A 23,328-nucleotide genomic window follows, 5' to 3' on the forward strand; every position below is an offset into this window, starting at 1 on the left:
CCTCCATTGTTAACCACCTTATACTTTCTGTATATTAATATTTAGAATGCTTTTTTTTTATAAATGACAAGTGTGCTTGTCTCATAAAAAAGGATTGTGAATGATGGGCAACATTTCTTTTTAAAGTGCAGTTCCCCTTTAAGAGTTGCGATGGACTATGACTTGACAGGCCAGGGCTTTTAGGTCATTTGCTCACGCTGCTCGATTTAACTCTCAATCAATGACTGCGTGTTTTAATGTGTGTTATAGGCGACAAAGCGTGTTATTAGGATTAACATTTTCCCCTTACATTTTGCCATTAGTGCTCTTTTTTTCTAGTTTGCAGTAAATAAATAAGCTGTGCCACACTTTGGACACCCTTTATGTAATGGAACATACTGTAGGCCATTTACATGCGAGCATGTTATTAAAATTGTGTTACAATTATTTGTTGAATCAGCAGTGCTTAACTTTGTAATGTGTTTTTCTTTAGAACATTGGCACTGGACCTTTAAAGCTGGACTATAAAACCCTGGCAGCACTACCCACAACCAGCTTGCAGAGGATCAATAGGGTAAGGCTCCCTACGGTCTTTTCTCTATGATCCTGTGTATGTAAGTGAGAAAAGCTTACTGTATGTGTGTCTGAAACTATTGACCCCGTATCCTTGGTGGATGGGATACCTTTTTTGTTAGAGCTAGATTTGAAATGGCCTTCATCTATATGTTCTGTCATCTTGAGTCAACCATTTGCTCCTCGGGGAGCAGGACTTTTAACTTTTTATTTATAAATAGTTGATTTATATAGGCTAGTAAGGTAAAGTTTTGTACCTGACAAGTTTCGGCTATCTTGCTTCTGCAGCCTTCCTCAGAGGTGTCACGTGATGTTAGTGTGACGTCATCTGTGACGTGTTATATGGATTACTTACTAGCCTATATAAATCAACTATTTATAAATACACATTAGTAGGCTAAATGAACCTCTTTAACATAGGACTTTTAACTCTTGGGTCTTTGCGTGTAACACGGCTGATGTCCAACTTTGGATGCATACCGATTCCAAGGCCACATTTCCTTTGGATAACCAGTGACTGATTGCAAAGTTTAATAACCACGTGGAGCTCATCTTAAGGAGATAAAATGTATGCATCAGAAGAAGGTTTAAAGGAGAAGACGCATGGCTTCCGTGAAAAGGAGCTGTCATGTTTGGGGGAAGGGGACAGCTGCCCACTATCACGCAGCCTCTGTGATATTTTAAACCTCTGAAGTGGACTGAAGCCCCCGTGGGTGGGTGGAGTGGAGTGCCAGACAGTTGGGAAGGGTGTTGTCTCAGTTCTTAAAGGACTTGCTCTGACTATACAGGACGATCCAGACAGACATCCTACAGTAAGTATAAAGATGCTGGACAGGAAAGATTTCTAAATACTATTTCTTTTTTTATTATTTGATTTTAGATTTATTTGATTATATTCTAATTTATAATATAATAATATTATTGTAGTTAAACATGTGTTTTTTAAGTAATTCAATACAATTTGTTTTCCAACAATATCAAATAGGATACAAGCAGGGCTGTTGGAGTGACTGAGAAAAAAATGTAATGCTCCCAATGCGACTGTTAAATATCTTACGGTCTACATTTGCCGCTCGCATAAAATTTGAACTTTCTGTTCGTTTTCTGTGTCCCACATTTTTTCGTATGTGTTAACTCGGTACGTTCGTATGCTCGCTATTCCGTCACGCACCTTAAAGCCAGCTGTCACCCGCCCCTCACCCAGTTTGTGCCAGGTGTCAAAAGGGCAGTCATTCACATTCTGTCCCACTGACCCGAATCCTCTATTCTTACTTGGTCATCAAGGTGATGCTTCAGAGCGTGGCTATTATGCATAGACTATTAATATACACACCACTATATGGACAAAAGTCTGTTAACATATTTGCATTTTATCAACCAGGGTTTTCCTATACCCTCCTGAGAACTAGCATCCTCTTTAGTGGCAATTTGTGGTTTGTAAGGCTATTTAAAAAAAAAAAAGGGTCATTCAGATCCGACAAAAGGAATAAAACAAAATCAATGTCCACTGCAGAGGACGCTGGTTCTCAGGAGGTTGTAGTCATTTCCTCAAGGACACTGGTTCTCAAAAGGGCATAGTAATACCTCTTGAGGTACTTGAAAGCACTTCAAGGACTAATGGGATTAAAAAAAGAAAGATATATACAGTGGGGTAAGTATTTGATCACCTTATGATTTATTAAGTTTGGCCCAATCCAAAGATATAAACAAGACATAATTTTTATGGTATTGTAATAGAAAGGGACATAATGTAAAAAGAACAATATCAAGTTTATAAATTAATTGGCATGGAAGAACACATCTTCATTATTTGCACAAATAGTTATTCATAATTAAGTTATTTATTTGTTTAAAAGTCATTATTAATGTATTTTATTTACAAATCATTCAAAGAAAAGCAGATGAGCACTGTTTTTGAACTGTAATAAATTACATACTGATGCTGTCATGTTGCGTTTTATATCTTTGTTTTTTGTCAACCAAAAATATATTTCGCTGCTTAGGAAGTACAAAAAAAAATACGGGGTGTACTTTACTGAAAAAAGGTTGAGAACTATTTCTATAGAACGTTACTTTTGTCCGTGTAGTATATGTATAACCTTCTAAAATAACATCTACTGCAGTGGGCTTTTGTGCATAACAGAGATATTTTTTTCTGAAAAGAAATGGACCAAAAATAAATGTTCACAGCAGAAGACGCTGGTTCTCAGGAAGATATGGTACGGTATATTTCAGATATACTTATTTTAAAACACAGACGTGTAAAGCTAAACTTAAAGCAACAGTTCTGCCTTCACTCACTGGAGGTGCCGTAATGTCTCGCTGCCCTGATAATTTGGTTATTTAGGGCGGTTGTCTTAAGGGGGCCTCGGCTGCAGTTATGTGATCGTTAGTCTTGTTTTCAGAAAGTCTTGAATGACAAGTAGTGGGAAACTTCCCTCGTAAGCTTTAGGAATTATTTAGTGACATGAGTAAATCACTTCAGCAGTTAAAAAGCTTGCATGTCAAGTGTGTATTTATAGAAACACAATGTTGGATTTTTTTGATTCTGCTCTTTTCTCAAATCACACAACCTCTAAAACACTGAATTATTTTCAGGACATCCTATAATCCTCCTTTTTTTATCTATTTCATCACTTTCTCATTTTAATGTCTTCCTGTTCAGTTCTCTTCCTCTGTAAGTCTGACCACCCCCATGGAGGCCACCCTGCAGGCCCAGTACGGAGCCCCGTTAGAGGCCCTGGGTTTCGGTTTAAGCCACCCCTCGAACCACCACATGGATCTGGTGTCCTCTTCCCCCAGTCCGATTATAGAACACGGATCCCGGTTCTCCCCTAATGGACTCTCCAACACGGACAGTGTCAGTTCAGTCACTTTGTCAGTATTATCCGAGGAGGAGGAATGCCTGGTGGATTCTCAGTCCATCTGCTTCAAGGAAAACCCTTTTTTGGTGGCAAACCGCAAAGGCAAGGGCCTACCGCCTGGCGAGCGGATCCTATCGGGTCCGCCAGTGGGCTACGGGAAGCAGGGCCAGCTGCAGCCTTGGTTGTTCAGCAAGGCAAGGCATTTGCTTGAGTGTGGTTTGGAGCCGGCATGTTGTGTGACCGCACACCGCTTGTTGTTTATATCACTGGATTCCCTAGGAACGGGATTATGGGCTATTCATCTGGACTAAATGTTAGTTTCCATAGCCTTTTTATTTTTTACACTGTATGGCACAACGTTAGATGGTACATACTTGATGGCATTTTTTGAGCTGTATGTTACTAGCATTTGAACCAGTGCATGCTTTGCAGTAGTTCACTTTGTTCACGATTGAGGTATTTCTGTGCACAGTCAGGGAAGGCTGGAATGTCTGTACCAACAGCTGCGGTGGAGGTCACAAATCAGGAAGGATTGTATTGTGAGACACAAAAAAAGTGCATGATGCAGACTCATCTTAAATCACTGTGTATTACTGTACTGATACTATTGTGTTATCTCTAAGGATTGGAGTGAGCTCAGGGGTTGGTAATAACTTATAATGCCAATAGATATGTTCGGTTTTTAAACCGAGTCACGGCAGCATGATGATAATTTTGTTAAAAACGGACCAATTTTATTTGCATAACTGACTGCTATTTCATGATTTGCAAGCTGCCATATATCTGGTTGACCTCGATCAAAGTTCTCAAATACTGTGTTTTAAAATTGACCCATGTGCACTTATCATACATGTCCTATGTAGTCCCTTAGCATACTTTCATTCCATGCGTTACTAATGTGTGTTTATCTTGCAGACACCTTCTTCTGAGTACACCAGGACAGACAGTCCAGTCAGAGATGCATCTTACTCTCCCACCATCCAACCGGTGAGCATCATCATTAGCACTGCATTAAGTCACCATCTGCTTGCACATCACATGGCAGCTTAAATTCCTCCTTTCCATAAGTTACTTTGACTACATAGGAAACTTTTGCTCCTACCCCACTTAGCCCAGTCACCACTCTTCCAACAGCTCCCTGTGTTCTGGCAGGGAGACCCGCTTCGTAAGTGGTGCTTGAAAGCCCTCCTTGCTCTGACCTGGATGACTTGTTTGGTTATTTATTAAAAAAACCTGTTCATCTACCAGTCTGAGAAGCATGGAGCTGCTTTAAATGTGGCTATAATAACCTAATGCTTTGCAAAGCTTAGACTGGATGCTTCTACTCTAGATCAGGGATGTCCAAAGTGCGGCTCAAAGGCCATTTTGGGCCCACAGCTTGTTTTTTTCAATTGGCCTTCTGCATATTGTAATTATAAAATAATTAATTATTAAGACATTCTATTACATATTACACAGATGTGTTCTGTCACCTCTAACACAAAGCTGAGATGTTGGTGTTTGTTCAATTAACATACAGGTGAAACTCAAAACATTAGAATATTCTGCAAAGGTTTGTTTATTCCAGCAATTAGATTAACAGGGTGAAACTGATAAATGACATAAGATCATTACATGCAACTCAATATATTTCAAGCATTTTTATTTAATATAATGTTGATGATTAATGGCTTACAGCTTATTTAAAACTCAAATTTGAAAATCTCATAAAATTTGGGATTTTCAAAACCTGTAAACCAGGGGTCTCAGACACGCGGCCCGCCGGCCAATTGCGGCCCGGGAGACGTTATTTTGCGGCCCGCACCTTAATATGAAAATTTAATGTTAATGCGGCCCGCGAGTTTTATATGAATGGCGCTTGACAGCGTCATACTTGCCAACCCTCCCGATCTTTCCGGGAGACTCCCGAATTTCAGGGCAACCATTCTCTCGAATGTCTGCCGATTTTCACCCAAACAACAATATTAAGGGTGTGCCGTGATGGCACTGCCTTTAGCGCCCTCTACAACCTGTACAAACAGCGTGCCAGCCCAGTCACATGTTGTGTTTGGCTTCTGTACACACACGTAAGTGACTGCAAGACATACTTGATCAACAGCCACAAAGGTCACACTGAGGGTAGCCGTATAAACAACTTTAATACTGTTAAAAATATGCGCCACACTGTGAACCCACACCAAACAAGAATGACAAACACATTTCGGGAGAACATCCACACCGTAACACAACATAAACACAACAGTACAAATACCCAGAATCCCATGCAGCCCTAACTCTTCCGGGCTACAATATACACCCCTGGCGGGGTTTGGTGGTAGCAGGGGTGTATATTGTAGCCCGGAAGAGTTAGGGCTGCAAGGTGTTCTGGGTATTTGTTCAGTTGTGTTTTTGTTGTCTTACGGTGCGGATGTTCTCCTGAAATGTGTTTGTCATTCTTGTTTGGTGTGGGTTCACAGTGTGGCGCATATTTGTAACAGTGATAAAGTTGTTTATATGGCCACCCTCAGTGTGACCTGTATTGCTGTTGATCAAGTATGTCTGGCAGTCACTTACGTGTGTCTGCAGAAGCCTCATACAACATGTGACTGGGCCGGCACGCTGTTTGTATGGTGAAAAAGCGGACCCGACGACAGGTTGTAGAGGACGTTAAAGGCAGTGCTATCATGGCACGCCCTTAATATTGTTGTCCGGGTGAAAATCGGGACAAATTCGGGAGAATGGTTGCCCTGGGAGATTGGCGGGAGGGGCACTGAAATTCGTGAGTCTCCCGGAAAAATCGTGAGGGTTGGCAAGTATGTTGCTAGGGCGGGATAGCCATTCAAAGAAAGTGAATTCATTAAAAAGTGCATGTTAGATTTTTTTAAGAAATCTTTTCTTGCGGCCCAGCTTCACCCAGTTTCTGCATCCAGTGGCCCCCAGGTAAATTGAGTTTGAGACCCCTGCTGTAAACAATGATCATCAAAATTATAACAAAGACTTGACATATCTCACTTTGCATATATTGAGTTTATATCACATATTAGTTTCACATTTGAAGTTCAATTTCTGACATTAATTAACTTTTGCATGATATTCAAATTTTTTGCGTTTCACCAGAATATTGACCTACATTGGCCGGGCCGCAGTACTGTGAGCTGCTGGGTTGTGTCTGTGTTGCCAAGGTAATTGCTCAATATTAATCAAATCAAGTCCACATAACTAGAAGAACGTCAACTGGCAGCTAAACGTACACGACCCTTAAATTGTCACAAAAAAAGTGGCCCGTCACAGAGCAGCTTGTCATGAAGAATTTTGTAAAATAAAACACTACATAGCCGTTCTAACAGTATAATTCCTCTACCACTAAAACTCACTGAGCAATCAGCATTTACACTTACCAATTAGCAAAGATAAAGTATTCCCTTTATTTTGATACCAAGATTATTCCTTGTAGACCCTATAAATATTGGTTATTTTGGGTATGTCTAATTATAGCAAAATGTGAGGTTAATGTAGAAAATAAATCAAAGCGGCCCCCAACATCCTTGAATTTTTCTGTATACGGCCTTCAATGGAAAAATGTTGGACAACCCTGGTGTAGATTTATACATTAGAAACTAGTATTGTAAGTAATGTTGTTACATAATGGGCTCTTTGCAGTTTGGTGAGCTTGGCCTGTCATTGCCAAAGGTAGCATCTCTATGTAGTTAAACGCCTCACAGTTCCTTATTTTAACCAATCATTGTTTTTATGCAGGCAAGCATTCATTTCATTTCCACCCCCAACAGCAAGGACCACCTTCCATCATCTGTGAGTTTCCCTGTGGCTCGGTACCGCTAATAGTTTTTCAACACTTCTTACACGTATTCTGTCTATGGTCTCTCCGCAGACACGGCCGGGTGCCATCCTGCCGGTTGGGCGCGTGCGGCCAAGCGCCTCGCTGGCCACTCCGGAGGGCAACAGTCCCAGCCCCTTCCAGCATGGCCCCTCCCCCTTCAACTCCCAGACCTCTGTAAGGCCCCTCACCTCCACGTAGGGCTGCTCTCTCATTCGCCAATCTCAGCTCCGTGCCACCTACACCTTCCCAGACACGTAAAATGAGCACAGCGGAGGTGCAGGTCATAACGGCACAGGAAATATCTGCACTTTTAAACACACCAAAAAAAGGAAGACTTGATTGCACAATATGGAAGCCTCTAAAAGCAACCATTATTATTTCTTCTTTGAAAAGCAACTTTGCTACTGAATGTGTAAATTATGAAGATTTTTTTAGTCTTCCTAGTTGCTTTGCAAGCCCTACTGTCTTGTCTTTTCTCTGGCATACCTCCCCCCTCCCTCACACAAACCAGCCGCCATATTGTTCACCCGTTCTCCACTGTCAACTTTGATGGCTTTTTCATCGTCTACCCTCTCGTTTGTCTGTCATGCCCACCTCCTCCTCTTCCCCTTCTGTTTGTCGGCTCCTTCACCATACCAACCTCCCCTATCCTCCGTGATCCCCCCCAAACCCACTACCCCTGCAGCCTCGGGCCCCTTCCCCCACCTCGCCCGACGAGTTTCCCATGAATGCCAAGCAGGCGTACAAGGCGTTTGCCGCCGTGCCTCGCTCGCTGGCAGTGCTGGAGCCGCCGCAGGTAGGCTGAGTCGCTCAGGGCTCGAAAACAGGTCACGAAGACAACAACGCATGCTGTGCTGATTGGTTGCCCCCTCACTCCCCGCCGCCTCCTGACCGGCGCGGCCTATAGCCAAAAACAGAGCCTGTGCCGCGTCAGGAGTGGCCTGTGATGTTTTGTGTGGCTTGTGGAATGCCTTCATCGGTTTCGTACTGCTGTGTCATCATGCTGATTAATGCGTTCATCCATGAGTTGCACGTGTATTTAAATCCATTCTCTTTATATACCGGCTACTTTGTCTGCCTGCTCCATATCCGTCTTTGTCCTCATTTTTCCCCTTTTTTTGTTCTTACGCTGTTTGTTTCTGCCCACTAGGACCTATATGCTGTAAGGAACAATTTCCATCCAAAGCAACCTTCTCCGGAGGTGAGTGGACATGAGGAAGAAGGTCTCTCTAATTTTTGAAGCTCGGGAGGAAAGATAGTCAAACCCCCATCTAACTGTAGACCAGGCATTAAGGAGTGTTCTTGTTAAGTAGCTTCCTTAAGCTGACTGTGTCTTGAGAGATGTATTTGAGCTTTAAGCGTTACCCGACTTTCCAGCCTGAATTGAACAATGAAGTGTTCGACGACCGCATTTACGGTCAGGAGGGAGCCACTAAAGATGGGACCAGCCAGATCGGCCCCCGGTCCTCCCTCTCCCCTGACCGTTTGGAGTACATGAGCCTGGCCGCTGTGCCTCGCCATTCCAGGCCGTCCCTGGACATGCAGGTAGCCACCGCATCCAGCAGCCTGCTCCTTCATCTGGGCCGCGGTGTGCTTGACCTGGCCGGTGGTGGGCCATTTAGTTGTCTTCGATTTGTACAGTGGTGCTGGGCTGTAATTGTTGTTCCTGCTTCTTGGCCTGCTTTTGATGACATTTTGCAATTTTCTTTCATATGACACTGTGATGCTGATTCATGTTTCAACCCAACAGAGTCCGTCGCCCAGTGGCAAGGACAGCCCAGAGCAGCGCTCCTTCAGGGACAGACAGAAATACTTTGAGATCGACGTGAAGCAGCAGACGCCTGACAAGCCCAAACCTCGTGTTTCGCTCGTTGGGGAGGATGACCTGAAGAAAATGAGAGAGGAGGAAGGTTGGCGTCTTTTTTTTTTTAATTTAATTTTTTTAACATATGCAATGAAACCCGATTAAGTTGGTCCAGCTTTTTTCGCCAACCTATCTATGTCAAACAACTAAAGTCTATACAGGGGTGTCAAAACTTTTTCCACTGAGGGCAGCTTACTGAAAAGTAAAAGTACTGGTATGTGGGGGCCATTTTGATATTTTTTCTAATAAAAAAAAAAAGCTAAAAATAATTGTATTTATTTAAAGACAAAACTTTGTGTCAGTGACTAAGTATATTACGGTACTAATAATTATTAGTTAAAAAATTTCAGCTTTTTTTCATTATATTCAGATTTTTGGGGTCTTTTTCCTTATATTGTCACTGTTGTTTTTTTCCCCGTAAGATAGAATAATATTAATAATACGATTGTGAAACGGCATTACTTAGTGTGTCAAAAATGTTGCGTTTATGAAAATAATACTGTTCAGTTACACAGTTAGCAGTGTTTATTGTTGTTGTAATTTTTCAAGTTACTTCATAATTTGGTATTATTTTTTTATTATATGAATTAACTGACCAACTAACTAAACTTTGTTCATATTTTTATTTCGAGAGCTTGTAATATTTTATATCGGTTGTGTCTAAACTTTTTCCACCAATGGCCTCATACTGGAAAGTCAAGTATGCGGGGGCCATTTTGATATTTTTTTCAGAATGTCTTTGTGACTGAACTTTTGTATTGGTCCCGACTAGAGGAATAAACACTCAGAAATGTATTCAGATTTTTTTAATTTGTATTTTGTACCTAAATATTTTTTAGTCCGACTTTGTGTTTGCTCTGATTCAACTCCTCATATATTACATGTACTAAAAAAAAATGGCAAACACTTTTTGTTTAAATCATTTTTGAGTTTGTGGATAAAAACATTTGGTTCCTGAAGTAACCGTTGACTTGTTTTGTGTTTGTACACATTATTTTACAGTACCTCAAATTCAAGCTGCACTTTAATGTACTTTTAATAAACATAAGCTACAGTATTTGAGTTGTAAAAAAACTCCACAATCTGGGTCATCGCTTGCTGTTTGCCAAAGCACTGGTGAGAAGCACTGATGTATACAAGTAATCAAAGAATACAAATATTGATTTACTATTTGAAAGTATTGTTTAGTAAATGTTAACTTATAGTATTTAGTACACCACTTGTTTAATGCAGAATGAAGTTTGGGATGACAAGCAAAATAACAGAAGAACTTAGAGAGGGAAAAAAGGTGTTCTCTTTAACCCCACAAAATGTACCGAAAAAGAAGCAAAACCGTGGCCCTAAAACCGAGGTACGGACCGTAGCGTGGGTTACCTGTACCGTTGCACCTCTAGCAAACACAATCATAGATATGAACAAAATGACAGTTGTTAGCATCAAACATGGCAGAAATGTATGTTCCAAGATTGTGCTGTTGTAAACAGCAATGCAACGGTACTCTGTATAATCCTGCACGGGATAATCTGCCATAAATAAAATTTTTAAAAATGGGATATTAATTAGGATATGAAAACATTTATTGTGATTTTTTTTTTTCCTGCCATATCTCAAAACATATATGCACAAATGGAGGAACACAGTGTCCATGAAAATGATCCTTATATCTTTGGCCAAAATCACAAGTAAAATGTTATGGTTTAGATTTCAATTTTGTCGACAATGCCTACGTAGACATCAGACAGCCAGTTCGACGGGTTTGGACATAAACGGGTTTCACTGTACCAAAACGGGCTGTATATTTGTCTGCTGTCATACCTGTGGTTGTGTTGACGCAGAGCGTAAGTTTGAGCAGCGTGCGCGGGAGTACCTACTGGACGAAGAAGACGAGGATGAGGACGAGGACCTGTCCAAGCATGTGGCGCAGATGAAGGTCACAGGCAAGGTGTTGCTGGACGGAGTGGAGTACAACGTGGAGCCGGTGTCTACGCCATCGCACTTGTGCTCCACGCCTCCCAGCTACTGTGGAAGTTCAGGGTACATTGTGTTACTGCCTCTCATATTTACCTCCACACACTTCTGTGGCTGACATCTTCTTTGTGTAGGCCCTCGTCAGTAGATGGTAGAGGAGACACTCCGAGGAATTCACTGGAAGACAGCTTCAGACTGGAACAGCGACCCAACTCCATGGCTGGGTACCAACCTCCTGCTTTATTAACTCTCCATGTGACATCTATTTGTGCGTTTTTGTCAAAAAACTTTTTTGTGTGTGACGTGTCCTCTTAGGCTGATCCCCGTCTACGGCAACGAGTCCGCAGCTCCCATCCGCACTGCCAAAGCGGAGCGCAGACACCAAGAAAGACTCCGCATGCAGAGTCCGGAACTGGCCACAGCCCTAGAAAAGGATCTCTCCCCGGCCGAGAAGCGAGCCCTGGAGGCGGAGAAGAGAGCCATGTGGAGAGCAGCACGGTAAATACAGCCTTGTCTCGTGTTTGTGTTGGGATTCCATCCTGCATATCTTTTACTCCCGTTTCTCCTAATCGTATCTTTTACTTTCCATTCTGTGGTTCTCTCTCTTTCTGTGTGCCTTCCTGCGGTGTACATTTCTTCATCCCACTTCCTCCTCCTCCTCCTCAAACGCGTTCCACCTCTGCCCGGGACACAGTCCCTTAGGCTTGGAGGACGATGTTAGGCAGTATGAGCAGGACCTGGCTAAGAGGCTCTACCAAGCCCGAGTGAGGGCTTCTCAGGGCACGGCCCCTGCCTCCGATACTCCCTCCTCTGCTGCCTCCCAGCTCAGGTCTGCTTCGCGGCCCCAGCCACCAGGGCCAGACGCACGGCATGGTGGGGGGTGTGCTGGGATGCTTTGATTTTGAAAGGTCCAAGCAAAGCAATCGCAGCAACACTCAAGAGTGCTTCTGCTGCCTTTCCATGGGCCGCCTTGCTGCTGCACGTCTTTGCCGCTTTCATGTGTGGCTTCTCTTTCTTCTTGTCCTGCCGTCCTCTTTGCAGCATTTCATCCACGTCTTTTTGTGCCTTGCCGTTCCATTCGTTATCTTGTACTAATGCGATGAAGCAGAGTAGGTAGTCCTTTTCCTGGAATGCCTAACTTGTTAAACTGCTTGTCACAGCAAACCAGGACAAGGAGCACCCATAATTAGTCATTGACACCACTTCCATCCAGAGCAGTGTGTCCGTGTGTGTGTAATTGTCTTTTCCTCTTCTTTTCCCTCAAGCTGATTGGTGGTCTCTAATCTTTGCAGGATGAAATCGCTGGAGCAGGACGCGCTCAAAGCCCAGATGGTCATCGCCAAGTCTCGGGACGGGAAGAAACGCGGAACGCTGGACCAACTGACGGAGTCGCCCTCACCGGCGCCCACACCCTCTCCCACCCCAATTGACGGTATGGAAGAATTCTGCGAATTGTTTTTACTTGATACTATATTTTACTTATCACACTTTTGACTTGCTTGTCTCACAGAGCTCAGTCCTCGAGGACTAACTTCTCCGGGCAGACTGGTAAGCTTCAACTCATTCATTCTTTAGGATGAACAGAAATCCCTGTCTGACTTACAGTATTCAACTATACATTAAATAACGTACTGTGGAACTCGTTTATATTATTTGACGGACCATGGGACTTAAACTAAAAGTAGCCATTGCTTGCACATTTACTTGTGACTTTGGGCAGAGACATACCGGTAAATAAAATAGGCAATGATAAAATTATTTTTCAACCTAGGGCAGTTTTGTTGACATTGTTTTTACTTTTTTCCATTTTTATTTAGATTATTTTGTATTAAGGTAATATTTTATACTCTAATCCAACAGAGCAGCTGGGATGTGTGCGGGTGTATATATATATATATGTATGTGTATATATATATATATATATATATATATATATATATATATATATATATATATATATATATATATATATATATATATATACATGTGTATATATATATATATGTATGTGTGTGTGTGTGTGTATATATATATATATATATATATATATATATATATATATATATATACACATACGTGTGTGTGTGTGTGTCTATATATATATACATGTGTATATATATGTATGTTTGTGTGTGTGCAAGTCTTTCTTCCAGTAGCTAACAATCTAAAAACCCATCTAATATATGAATTTTATCAATTACTGTGATAGAATCCAGGTTAATACTGTGATGCTTTTATTTAGAAACTTATTTTGCACTGAACGGAAAGTCCCTACGTGCATGTTTTTAATGCTGTATGTAACTTAACTACACAGTAGGTATGAGGTTTCAATACTAGAACACATGTTGACATAATCTGGCCGATTTTTCATTGAAATAACCCATTTGGCTATTAAATTTTATGTCGACAAAAGCGTTCGACCATTAATGTCGACTTCAAGGGGAACTGCACTTTTATTTGGAATTTTGCCTATCATTCACAATCCTTATGTATGACAGGAAGACATAGGTTTTTTGTTTTTTTATGCATTCTAAATCTTAAATCATTCACTATTTCCTTAAACAACAACTGATCATAGTAGACTTCATGAGAGCCAACAACGATTACTTTGGGACAAATGACGATCCAGAACATTATATTTTTGAGCCTGAATGTACGGAGAATGATCTACAAGTTTTAGAAGTGGTGCGATAAGCAGATCCAGTTGGTAGCAGTATTGCTAAGTGCTAAACAAGATATACAAACTATGAACATAATAAAACAATCCCTTACTGTACAATGTCTGCTCCCACTGGGATGTCAACTGATGGGATGTTTATATCTTTCCGTTTAGATGAAGATTTTAAAAAAAAAATCCTCACACAGGTCAAATAAAAAAACTTAACAAGCATCTTTTCATGTCTTTCTCGCCATCTCCGGCTTTAAGTTGAATGTCAAAGTTGACCAACTTCTCGGTTTATAGCCACATTCTTTTACTATACAGGTGACAGGCATGATTTATGATCTAGAATGAACTTTTATCAACTCAGGCGATGCAGCAGCTCAGTATGTCAATAGAGTAGTTGCATAAGCTAGTTAACTCTCTGTAATCACGATGTCGCTAAAAGTAGTTCCTCTGCGTTAGCGCTTGTAACGTCGCTAATACTTGGATAATATTTAGTTCACGACATGTAAATGGAGTATTGTTGCCGGTGTTGGAGGATTTTAGAGGGCTTTATGGGCAGAATAGATGACTCCCATTCGCTGCATTGCAAGTTAGAATGCATAAAAAAACAAAGAAACATATGAGTTCTTGTCTTGCATAGGGATTGTAAATGATAGGCAAAATTCCCCCCAAAAGTCCTGTCCTCCTTAAAGCGGGCACTTTTTAGTAATGAAAACACGTTGGATCGGGACTTAATGAGTTGGTCAACCTAAGCGGGTTCCACTGTATGTTTATTTATTCATTCACTATGAGTGCTGCAGCCCTGAATATAAAAAAATAATTGACCCAATTTGTATAAGATTGAGCTATGAGTGTATAAGCAAACAGTCTGGTATTTTGTGGTGCAAATGATGACTAAGGCTCAATACATTGTCCTCATAAGCATGAATCTACCATCCTGCCGCCATCATAGCTGGGCACACACACTTGTCCTCCCATCACAAGCCACTGCGGCCTGTTTGAATCACCCACACTCCACGTCTCAACCTCATCCTGCCTCGTCCCTCTTCACTTCCCTCCCCCCTCCCAAACTCCCCTCATCCCCGTCTGCTATCCTTCTAGTCCCTGTCGTCAAAGACGTTTGACTACCGACAGTTTGCCGCCATTCCTTCTTCCAAACCAGTATACGACATCCAGGTATCGGCTGCATGCTGAGCTCCCCATGGGGGGGGGTCCAGCCTTGCTTTACACCGCCCCATCCCACCCTTCCTTGCGGCCTCTCCCCTCACTCTGTGTTGTTATAAGAATCTAGAAGGGGAAATAACGGTCTTGATACTGATCAATATTTCCTGCTTTGCTGTTTATGGGGCTGGCACTAAATAAAGCTTCCACTCACATGTGAAAACATCTTCATGTGCATCCATTCTCCTAAGCAATCAACCACAGGCAGGAATGTTTGTGATCCCACTAACCTGGCTTGGTTCTGAGGGTAGGAATCCCAATGCTTCGTAACAAATCTTGCTTAGGGATGTAACGATAAACTGTATTAATGATAACCGTGGTAAAACTCCCGACAGTTAGTATTACTGTTTTAAATTAAAATGATCAAAAAACAATTTGTAAAACCCATGGACTGACTAGCGCTAGCACGTTAGCTAGCTTAAATGCTAACATGAATACAAGACACAATGTCTTTCCCCATGAAGAAAACGACATGCCCCAATATAAACGTATATAAATAGATTGAGTAACTAAGCTATTCAATTGTGTACATTGAATGAACAGGCTGTGTTGTCTTAACAAAAAGGGATCAAGCTATATTATTGGCACCCTAAACCCCCTTTTAGGAGGGGAATGTCCACCCAGATCCTTGTATTCTAAGGCCGTCTAAAATGATGAGAGGTGACTAGAATTGAAGTTTAACAATTTGTTCTACAAAAAGAGTAAGTTATACCAGCACTAGGAGATTGAACTGAGCTAGCCAAAAGTCGGGGCAATCTCTAAAATGGTCACCCTTCTTGCATGTTTTTGCGGTGTTGCCTCGCATTAAAGGGTATCGAAAGTAAAAGTTGGCGTATGTTCCGAGCGCACACACATTACTCTCCCTCCATTTCGTTCCTATTACCTCACCTTCCGGAACCTAAATGAGATACAATATTTGTGTATTTACAAGGATAGGAAGCCTAGGAGGCATTCATGTTATGTCCCTGAACGTGATGTACAGTGATATTGTCCAAAGGTGGGAATATATTCCTCTAACTATACCCAAATGAATACGACACATGGTTTGGTGTCTACAACAGGAAGTGAACTCGCGTAACGTCATATAAACTGGAAATGAAACCAAGTGAAAGCTCCAATTTTTTTTTATTGATACAATATTACTAATTTTTATCAATAAAGACATTTTTAACTTTTACATAATAAAATGGAAGACAATAAACATATTCAAATACAAATATGGCTTTTTAAAAGCCACAATAGTGTTATAATTTTTATTTAGCCAGGAAACTATATTATGTGTCCATATATGTTAGTTTTTTTGTAAATACAACTTGGTTAAAAGATTTTAGTGTGTGTATAAATACTTTTTGAGCACATTCAACAACACCGCGATAATAACGTGATCCTTTTGGTCACAATAGCAATTATATGAAATGTTCATATCGTTACATCCCTAATCTTGCCTCTAGTTTGCAATGGGACAGATCTTTTTTTCAACTAGAGAACAGGACAGAAAGCAAGTTGTGTGTGAATGTGTGTGTGTGTGTGTGGTGGGGGACTTGTGTGGTGCTGGAGGAAGCAGCGGTGGTTGGTTGTGTGTTGCTTTAAAATAATATTTGTAATATCTGGTGTTGCTTGAATGTGGTTGTATTGCATTGAAGACTTCTGTATATTTACGCATAAAAGCCGCATTTTCAACCAAATAGTACATTTCAGCAGTGTTTTAAGATTGTTGACGAAAAATGTTTGTCTTAGTTAGGTCAACAGTGTTTAATTTAGTTTTAGCTTTAGTCAGTCTTTTGATTAATATGTCGTTTATCTTTGGTCAAATTTTTGTTGATTAAATGGATTTAGTTTTAGTCTAGTTTTTTTTCTAGTCGACTAAATTCCTCAACATTTTAGTCGACTAAGATTACAGTAAATTTCGTTGACTAAAATAAAACGTATAAGGGATAATACAGGGATGTCCAAACTTTTTGACTTGGGAGCCATATTGGGCTAAAATAATTTGGCCTGGGGTAAAGTAACTGTGTGTGGGTGTGCATTTGCATGCTAATAATATATTGATATAATTGGATATTAAGAGTATGTGAAAGTTTGACTCTTATTTTGTTAACTTCCGTAATGACCTCCTTACAATGTTTTAATCAATCAGAAATATCAAGCAACTACAATGCGCCAAACATGGATAAGTGTGAAGTGTTTTACATTTTCCCCTTTGTGCACTCCCATGGATTTTAATGGGTGCAATTTAGAATGGTTTAATGGTGTTTGGACGTTTTTTTATCCACAAAGTTCAGTGAGCAGGTTGTGTTGCATGTGACCATGTGTGTTGACCTTTATTTTAGTTGCATTGTTTTTTACACCATGACTAGGGAAGGTTGTGTGGATTGTGTCATAAGTAAATGCTGTCTTATAATTACTAAATAAATTTCAGGGGATCTGATTCACCTAAAATGTCCACAAGATGCCTTCAAATCTATAGCATTCAGTGATTGGTATTTAAAATTAATTTGAATACTTAAACTTATGACATCTCGCAGGCCAAATAAAGACGCCGGCGGTCTGTAGTTTTAACATCCTTGGATAAAACATTTTTGAATTTGTCTTGAAACCACTTTTATTAAGGTTGTTGCAGAGCATCTCAAAAACAAAATTCACAACAACACCTGTTATAGTCAGGAGAAAATAGGTCGTTGACGATAACTAAGACGAACATTTTTTGTCTACAAAATTTACACTGCAGTTCAGTTTGGATCATATCATCAGATATTATTCTTAACGAGACAGGGAGTCTCGCCCTTGAATGTTCTGAACTCCTGTTTCCGTGCTTGTGTCTTATTTAACAGAGTAATATTCACTAGGATTAAACCAACAGCGTCTGTGCGGATTTCTTACTGATTACACACAGAATTGTTCAATGTATCGATTATTATGCTAATACCAGCATTATCCTTAAGAAAACTACACAAATGTCCTTTTTTGTAACCATTCTGTCGACCAATCAGCAGACAGGTGTATGTTTAGCTCTGCCCCACACAGCCAACTATAGTGTATAATCACAAAGAACATGTTTAAAAATGTGATGATATAAACAAGTACCAAACTGAACCGTACTGTTTGGGGGGAAAAAGTAAGCCTTTTTTCCAGGAAGCATAAAAGTTTTTTTTTAGCTATCTGTCGTCGTCTTGGAGATGCTCTGAGCCGTCATTGAAATGACAAACCCCGGAGCTGACCTTCCAACCTAATCCTGTCCTAACACGCCAATCTCTCTTTGGGGGTCCAGTAGAGCCAATCAGGCGTCGTCCTCAGCGAACGCGTTCGGCTTGCTGTGATTAACTCACTATGTCTTCTTTCTTCTCAGTCTCCTGACGCGGTGGACGACCTGCAATTCATTGATGACGCCTCCCAGCATCCAGGTGAGTGCTCGCCTCATTTACTCTCGTTTGTGATCACGGTAGAAGAGGATGAGAATAGAGACAGTTGTTTCCTTTCCCCTTATTTGATGTAGGTGTCTACATGGGATAAGCAGCTCCTATTGGTAGGATCCTGTGTGCACGCGTTTGGTTTGGGAGTGCGTTCTCTGTGTGTGCTCTCCTGTGTCTTTAACTGATAGTTTAATGGCCAACCAGCTGACTGAACTCTAACCAAGAGTGTGATGGTGCTTGAATTGTCCTGCTAGTCCACACACAGGATAGTGTTTGTCATTATGAGTGTTTATTTGGAGCAGCCTGCCACAAATACCTTGGTGCTACCCGCTTCTTAACACACCTCAAATATACACCATGTCTGCCAGAGAATAAGAAGGTGTAGCAGAAGGGATCGGCACTGCCAACTTAGCGAGTTTGTTGATCATATTTAGTGATTATTAAAGGGGAACTGCACTTTTTGGGGAATTTTGCCTGTCATTCACAAAATCTATGTGAGACAAGAACACCACACATGTGTTTTTCTTTTTTATGCCTTTTAAGGGTGGCTAACAATGCAGCTAATTGCATCCATAAAGCTCTCTACAAAAACGGCCAACAATAATCAATTTATATTTTATGACCTAAATTTTAACCAATTATTAACAATATTGTTATTATAAGCTCTAATGCAGACAAACTTTTAGCGGTGCCGTGATCACAGAGAGCTAACTAGCTTCCGCTGCTACAGTGTTGACATATGAGCCGGTGAGCTGCTGCCTAGCCTCTGAGTTGGTGAAAGTTAATTATTGATTATAAATCATTCCTCTAATACTAGAAGGTTGTGGCCATTAACTAAGAAGTTGGTCAACTTTGACATTCAACTTAGACCCGGAGATGGCGAGAAAGACACACACAAAAAACGCTTGTTTGCGACCACTTTTTTTGGGGATCATGATTAATTCTTGATATTAACGGGAAGATATTCACATCACATCAATCGTCATCGCCGTGAGAACAGACATTGTACAGTAAGTGCGTGTTTTGTTACGTTCATACTAGTTTGTATTTCTTTTTTAGCACTTGGCAATACTGCTAAATGATGCTTAGTGTTTTCACTAAAGCTGCATCTATTTAGCAAACATCTTTTAAAACATGTAGCTCATCTTCCTCATATTCAGGCTCAAAATATAAGTTCCTGGATCATAATTTTTCCCAAAGTAGTCTTTGATAGCTCTCATGAAATCTGCCATGAATTGTAATGTTGTTATTGTTGAAGGAAATTGCGAACATTGTGATGCGTCTGAAATCAATACGTCCCCGTTTGCTTATAACGAGCAAAATACGTAAATATTACATGTTATTATGAATGTGTCTGTTACTACATTACATATATATTTACAGTGTGTATATAAAACGTTGATGGAGGTGTTTGGATGTTTTTCGAGCGCTGTATAGGCGGAATAGAGTGACTCCCATCAGCTTTATTGTTAGCTGACTTTTGCTAACTTTCATTTACGAGACCCCTTCTAGATATTTTTTTGCAAAAAAAGCAACTAGTGACAAATTTAACCTTCTGGTGTTATTCGGGAGTTTTGGAGACTTTGACACAATAGCACATATTGCTTTTCTCAACGAGCAGCGGGTGCTCAAAGCACTCACTCACTGGTTTGTGATATTAAACCACAAAATAAAGCATTCATTTGTAGTTCTAAGCAAATTTGATGTTTTTTACTCATTTTTTTGTCACTCCAACATAATTACTCTTTTATAGCTTCCATTACAATTACATGCAAATGCATCATGGCCACGTATGCAAATTAGGCAATTGTCATTTAGCCAGCAGCATATTTCAGCTCGTCAGCAGTAGCATTTTCTAATTTAACTCTTTAAAAGAGTGCAGACAATCCAACAAAATCTGTTAATTTCAATGCTGTAGCGTAAATTGAAATAGTCTGTTTCTAGTGTCGCCATCATGTACAAGCAATGTTTATTACCAAGCGTAGAAAACCCACAGCAGCTAATGAAATTGATAAAAATATTACATTGTTTAAAATGTGAAACAATGCATTAAATTGTTTATTAATTTGAATAAAGTGCCAAATAAAATCTTACCAGGTATTAAAGTGATAACATAGTAACTGATAATTATATACGTTGTGGCTGTGGTTTGCATTACAGTTCAACCAATCAAATCACGGGATGGTTGACTTGACAAATTGTTGGAAATCATTCTTTTACATAATGTGTTCATATTTATTTCATACATAGTTAAATACTGTTGATTGTTAATACACCGAAGATTAAAGATGATACAAATAATTTAAATCTATATAGTTTTTGTTTACCGTTCTTATCAGACAAGTAAAAAGAGAGTGAACTTGGTTTTAATAGTCGTGCTAACATGACGATTTTGTGGAATTGATTCTACTGGAATCATATCTTCAAGCAATCAATGCAAGAAGGAGCTAACTCGTCCTCCAGGCAGCTTTATTCTGACCAATAATTAGATCAATAATATTTTCAATGTTGTTGTTTTCTAGTCACTGGATGCACTTTTGTTCCTTCTTGGTTTTTTTTGGAGTGCTGGTAATCTTTTTGGAATCTGTCTACCTCAGCTGGACGCTACTGTCTGACCATACGTATTTGTGAGACTAACAGTGCGTGTCTGTCCTGTGTAGTCTCTGCTGCCGGTCTGGAGGCCGAGGTCTCCACCCCCTTGCCGGCCACCTCGGCCCTGGAGGAGATGGCCCTCTACAGCAACAAGCGCAAACTGCGGCAAGGGCGCCGCAGTCTGGAGACGGCCGTGCCCACGTAACACCACTCAGACACACACATCCAGCGAGGAAGGGCGGGGGTGTGCAGCATCAGTATATACACTACACTCTTTCACAGCCACCCTCGCATCCCGCGTGCCAGCCTTGCCTTCAGTCGCCGTGGAGACAAGACCACATCCCTTTTGCTTTGTTGCCTGCTAGAGACTGATGATTTTTTTAGCTTTTTATTTTTTTAAATCTCCCCGAAAAATGGAGAAGAAAAAGAAGAAGAAGAAATGGGTGGTAGTTGCAACTAACTAACGTGTGAAATGCTATTTTTCCGTGACTAAATTGTAAAAGGTGTTTTTTGGGAGTGTAAATAATAGTAAGATGACATCCTGCTACCTTCACACTCCCACTGTGGAGAGCTTTAAAAAATCATATCATCATAGCACTGCCATACATCTTTTAGAATAATTTATTATTTTTAATCCAATGTATTTTACTGTTGAGCACAAAGAGAAGAGTGTAACATTCCCCTCTAATAATATCATATCAATATCATTTTTACAAGAATGGTACTTACCCCTCGGCCCCCACTGGCTTCCTATTTTCAATCAATGCGGTTAATGAAGTGAGACGTGAAGGTAGCGGATGCTTTATTTTTCTGTCTATGGGCTAATTTAATAATCTGACAACACTGAGAAATAATTTCTTATGGTGTGAATAGTGTACAAATAATGAGAGAAAAGAAAATGTTTTGTGGTAAAACTGAGCCAATGTTGACCAAGCAAGTGTTTGGACTGCTGATGCATCGACCTGGGCATGTTTCTTTCAATGGCTCACTTAATAATAATAATACTAAAAACATATCTGACATCCTTGCATAGCCACAACATAAATGCTGTTCTAATTTTAGCTGTGCAAGTCGCTCACAGACTGAATATAGCTATTAGTTGTTGTTGTTGTTTTTTTTTACCATACTTGCTTTTAATGAATGTTTTGTTTCAAATGTTTGTTTTTAGTTGTGTTTTTTTCGGGCGGAGTTGACGACTGGCAGTGCTGTTGGGCACTTTGGCTTCATTCAGTTCCATAGTCGGACAGGACCACGTGCTGAACGATAGAGGTGGGCCATATTACAAATGTTGGTATCGATGTGATACCAAGTAAATACTGTATGGCCGACATCAATATTTTTTTAAGAATTATTTTTTGTAACTATTTATAATCACAATAAAACACAAAATACAGTAGATACAGTTTTGACAATATCTCAACACTTATTTGTAAAGAAAGTAAAGAAATGTAATGTAACGTCAATACAATTCTACAAATTCTCCGTCTTATCACATTGAATTGTTTGAGAAAATAAAATAAAAAGTGAAAAATAAAGCTAAAACTACATTGAATAAAATAATTTGTCTATCTATATTTGTTTATATAATATATTTGAACAGCTATATATAATAACTATAAAATATTGGTATTATTACGCTAGTATCAACGATATCGATCTTTAATGGATCCGCCCACCTCTACCATTCAGCTTCCATAGTCGGACATGGCCAAGTGCTGATTAAACAAAATGATAAGTCAGAAGTTAAAACATGGTATATTCGTCTGTTTTGTTGATGTAGCTAATTGTTTCCATTTGTGTAACTGGGAGGATACTGGGAGTCGATCGTCTCTGTCCAGACCCAGCTGATAAATTCCATTGCATGGGGCTAAAACCAAGCCAAGTGCTCTGCAATTCCTCTGTAAAGACACACAAATCAACGGTTTAATTTTTATAAATAAATGTTTTAAAGTCATGAAGAACCCTGTCGCTTGTCAACGTGTTTGAGACTGAATTTCTTCGAGATTGACCCGCGGCAAGTTGTAGTAAAGTGGATGGCTGGTTTATCAGCTGGTTTTTAATTACGCGATTGCCACTTAGCGGCAGAGATTGGAACAGCACGAATAGTCTTCTTCTCTGGGCTTAATTTTAGCAGTAGGCTATTACCTTCAATTTGAAATACTGTCATCTTGCGGCACGGAGCGGTACAACACAGTCTTATTTAGTGTTCTTACTGCATTTTGAAACCAGTTTAAGTTTACGTTGTCGCTACCTAGTGGCAAAGACTGAACCAACACATAGCAGCGGACTACTTCATTTTGTTTACAAAGAGAACGGAACAACTCAGACTTATTTTGGCTTAAATTAGAACATTTTGAAATACGTTGTCGCCACCC

The 23,328-nt window shown here is 40.2% G+C and overlaps 1 protein-coding gene across 13 annotated transcripts in view; it reads left to right on the forward strand.

Moving 5' to 3' along the window:
• Window positions 1-22,930, forward strand: part of LOC133630117 (protein scribble homolog) — a 78,772-nt gene extending 55,842 nt beyond the window's left edge. For 2 of the 13 annotated variants that reach the window (XM_062021443.1, XM_062021446.1), the window contains 15 exons: window positions 473-553; window positions 4,332-4,403; window positions 7,152-7,205; window positions 7,285-7,407; window positions 7,919-8,029; window positions 8,384-8,434; window positions 8,611-8,778; window positions 8,984-9,143; window positions 10,933-11,131; window positions 11,200-11,289; window positions 11,381-11,563; window positions 12,358-12,497; window positions 12,576-12,613; window positions 18,298-18,352; window positions 21,022-22,926. In XM_062021443.1, coding sequence (XP_061877427.1) covers window positions 473-553; window positions 4,332-4,403; window positions 7,152-7,205; window positions 7,285-7,407; window positions 7,919-8,029; window positions 8,384-8,434; window positions 8,611-8,778; window positions 8,984-9,143; window positions 10,933-11,131; window positions 11,200-11,289; window positions 11,381-11,563; window positions 12,358-12,497; window positions 12,576-12,613; window positions 18,298-18,352; window positions 21,022-21,158 — 1,662 coding nt within the window. In that variant the 3' untranslated portion in view covers window positions 21,159-22,926. Of the gene's footprint in view, window positions 1-472; window positions 554-3,217; window positions 3,611-4,331; window positions 4,404-4,527; window positions 4,582-7,151; window positions 7,206-7,284; window positions 7,408-7,918; window positions 8,030-8,383; window positions 8,435-8,610; window positions 8,779-8,983; window positions 9,144-10,932; window positions 11,132-11,199; window positions 11,290-11,380; window positions 11,564-11,759; window positions 11,895-12,357; window positions 12,498-12,575; window positions 12,614-14,831; window positions 14,940-18,297; window positions 18,353-18,444; window positions 18,475-21,021 lie in introns of those variants that run through there. The other 11 variants (XM_062021453.1, XM_062021454.1, XM_062021455.1 and 8 more) reach the window with 10 other exon arrangements.
• Window positions 22,931-23,328: the final 398 nt, after the last annotated feature.

This window comes from Entelurus aequoreus, linkage group LG15 (assembly GCF_033978785.1).
Source record: "Entelurus aequoreus isolate RoL-2023_Sb linkage group LG15, RoL_Eaeq_v1.1, whole genome shotgun sequence".
Taxonomy (NCBI): Eukaryota; Metazoa; Chordata; class Actinopteri; order Syngnathiformes; family Syngnathidae; genus Entelurus; species Entelurus aequoreus.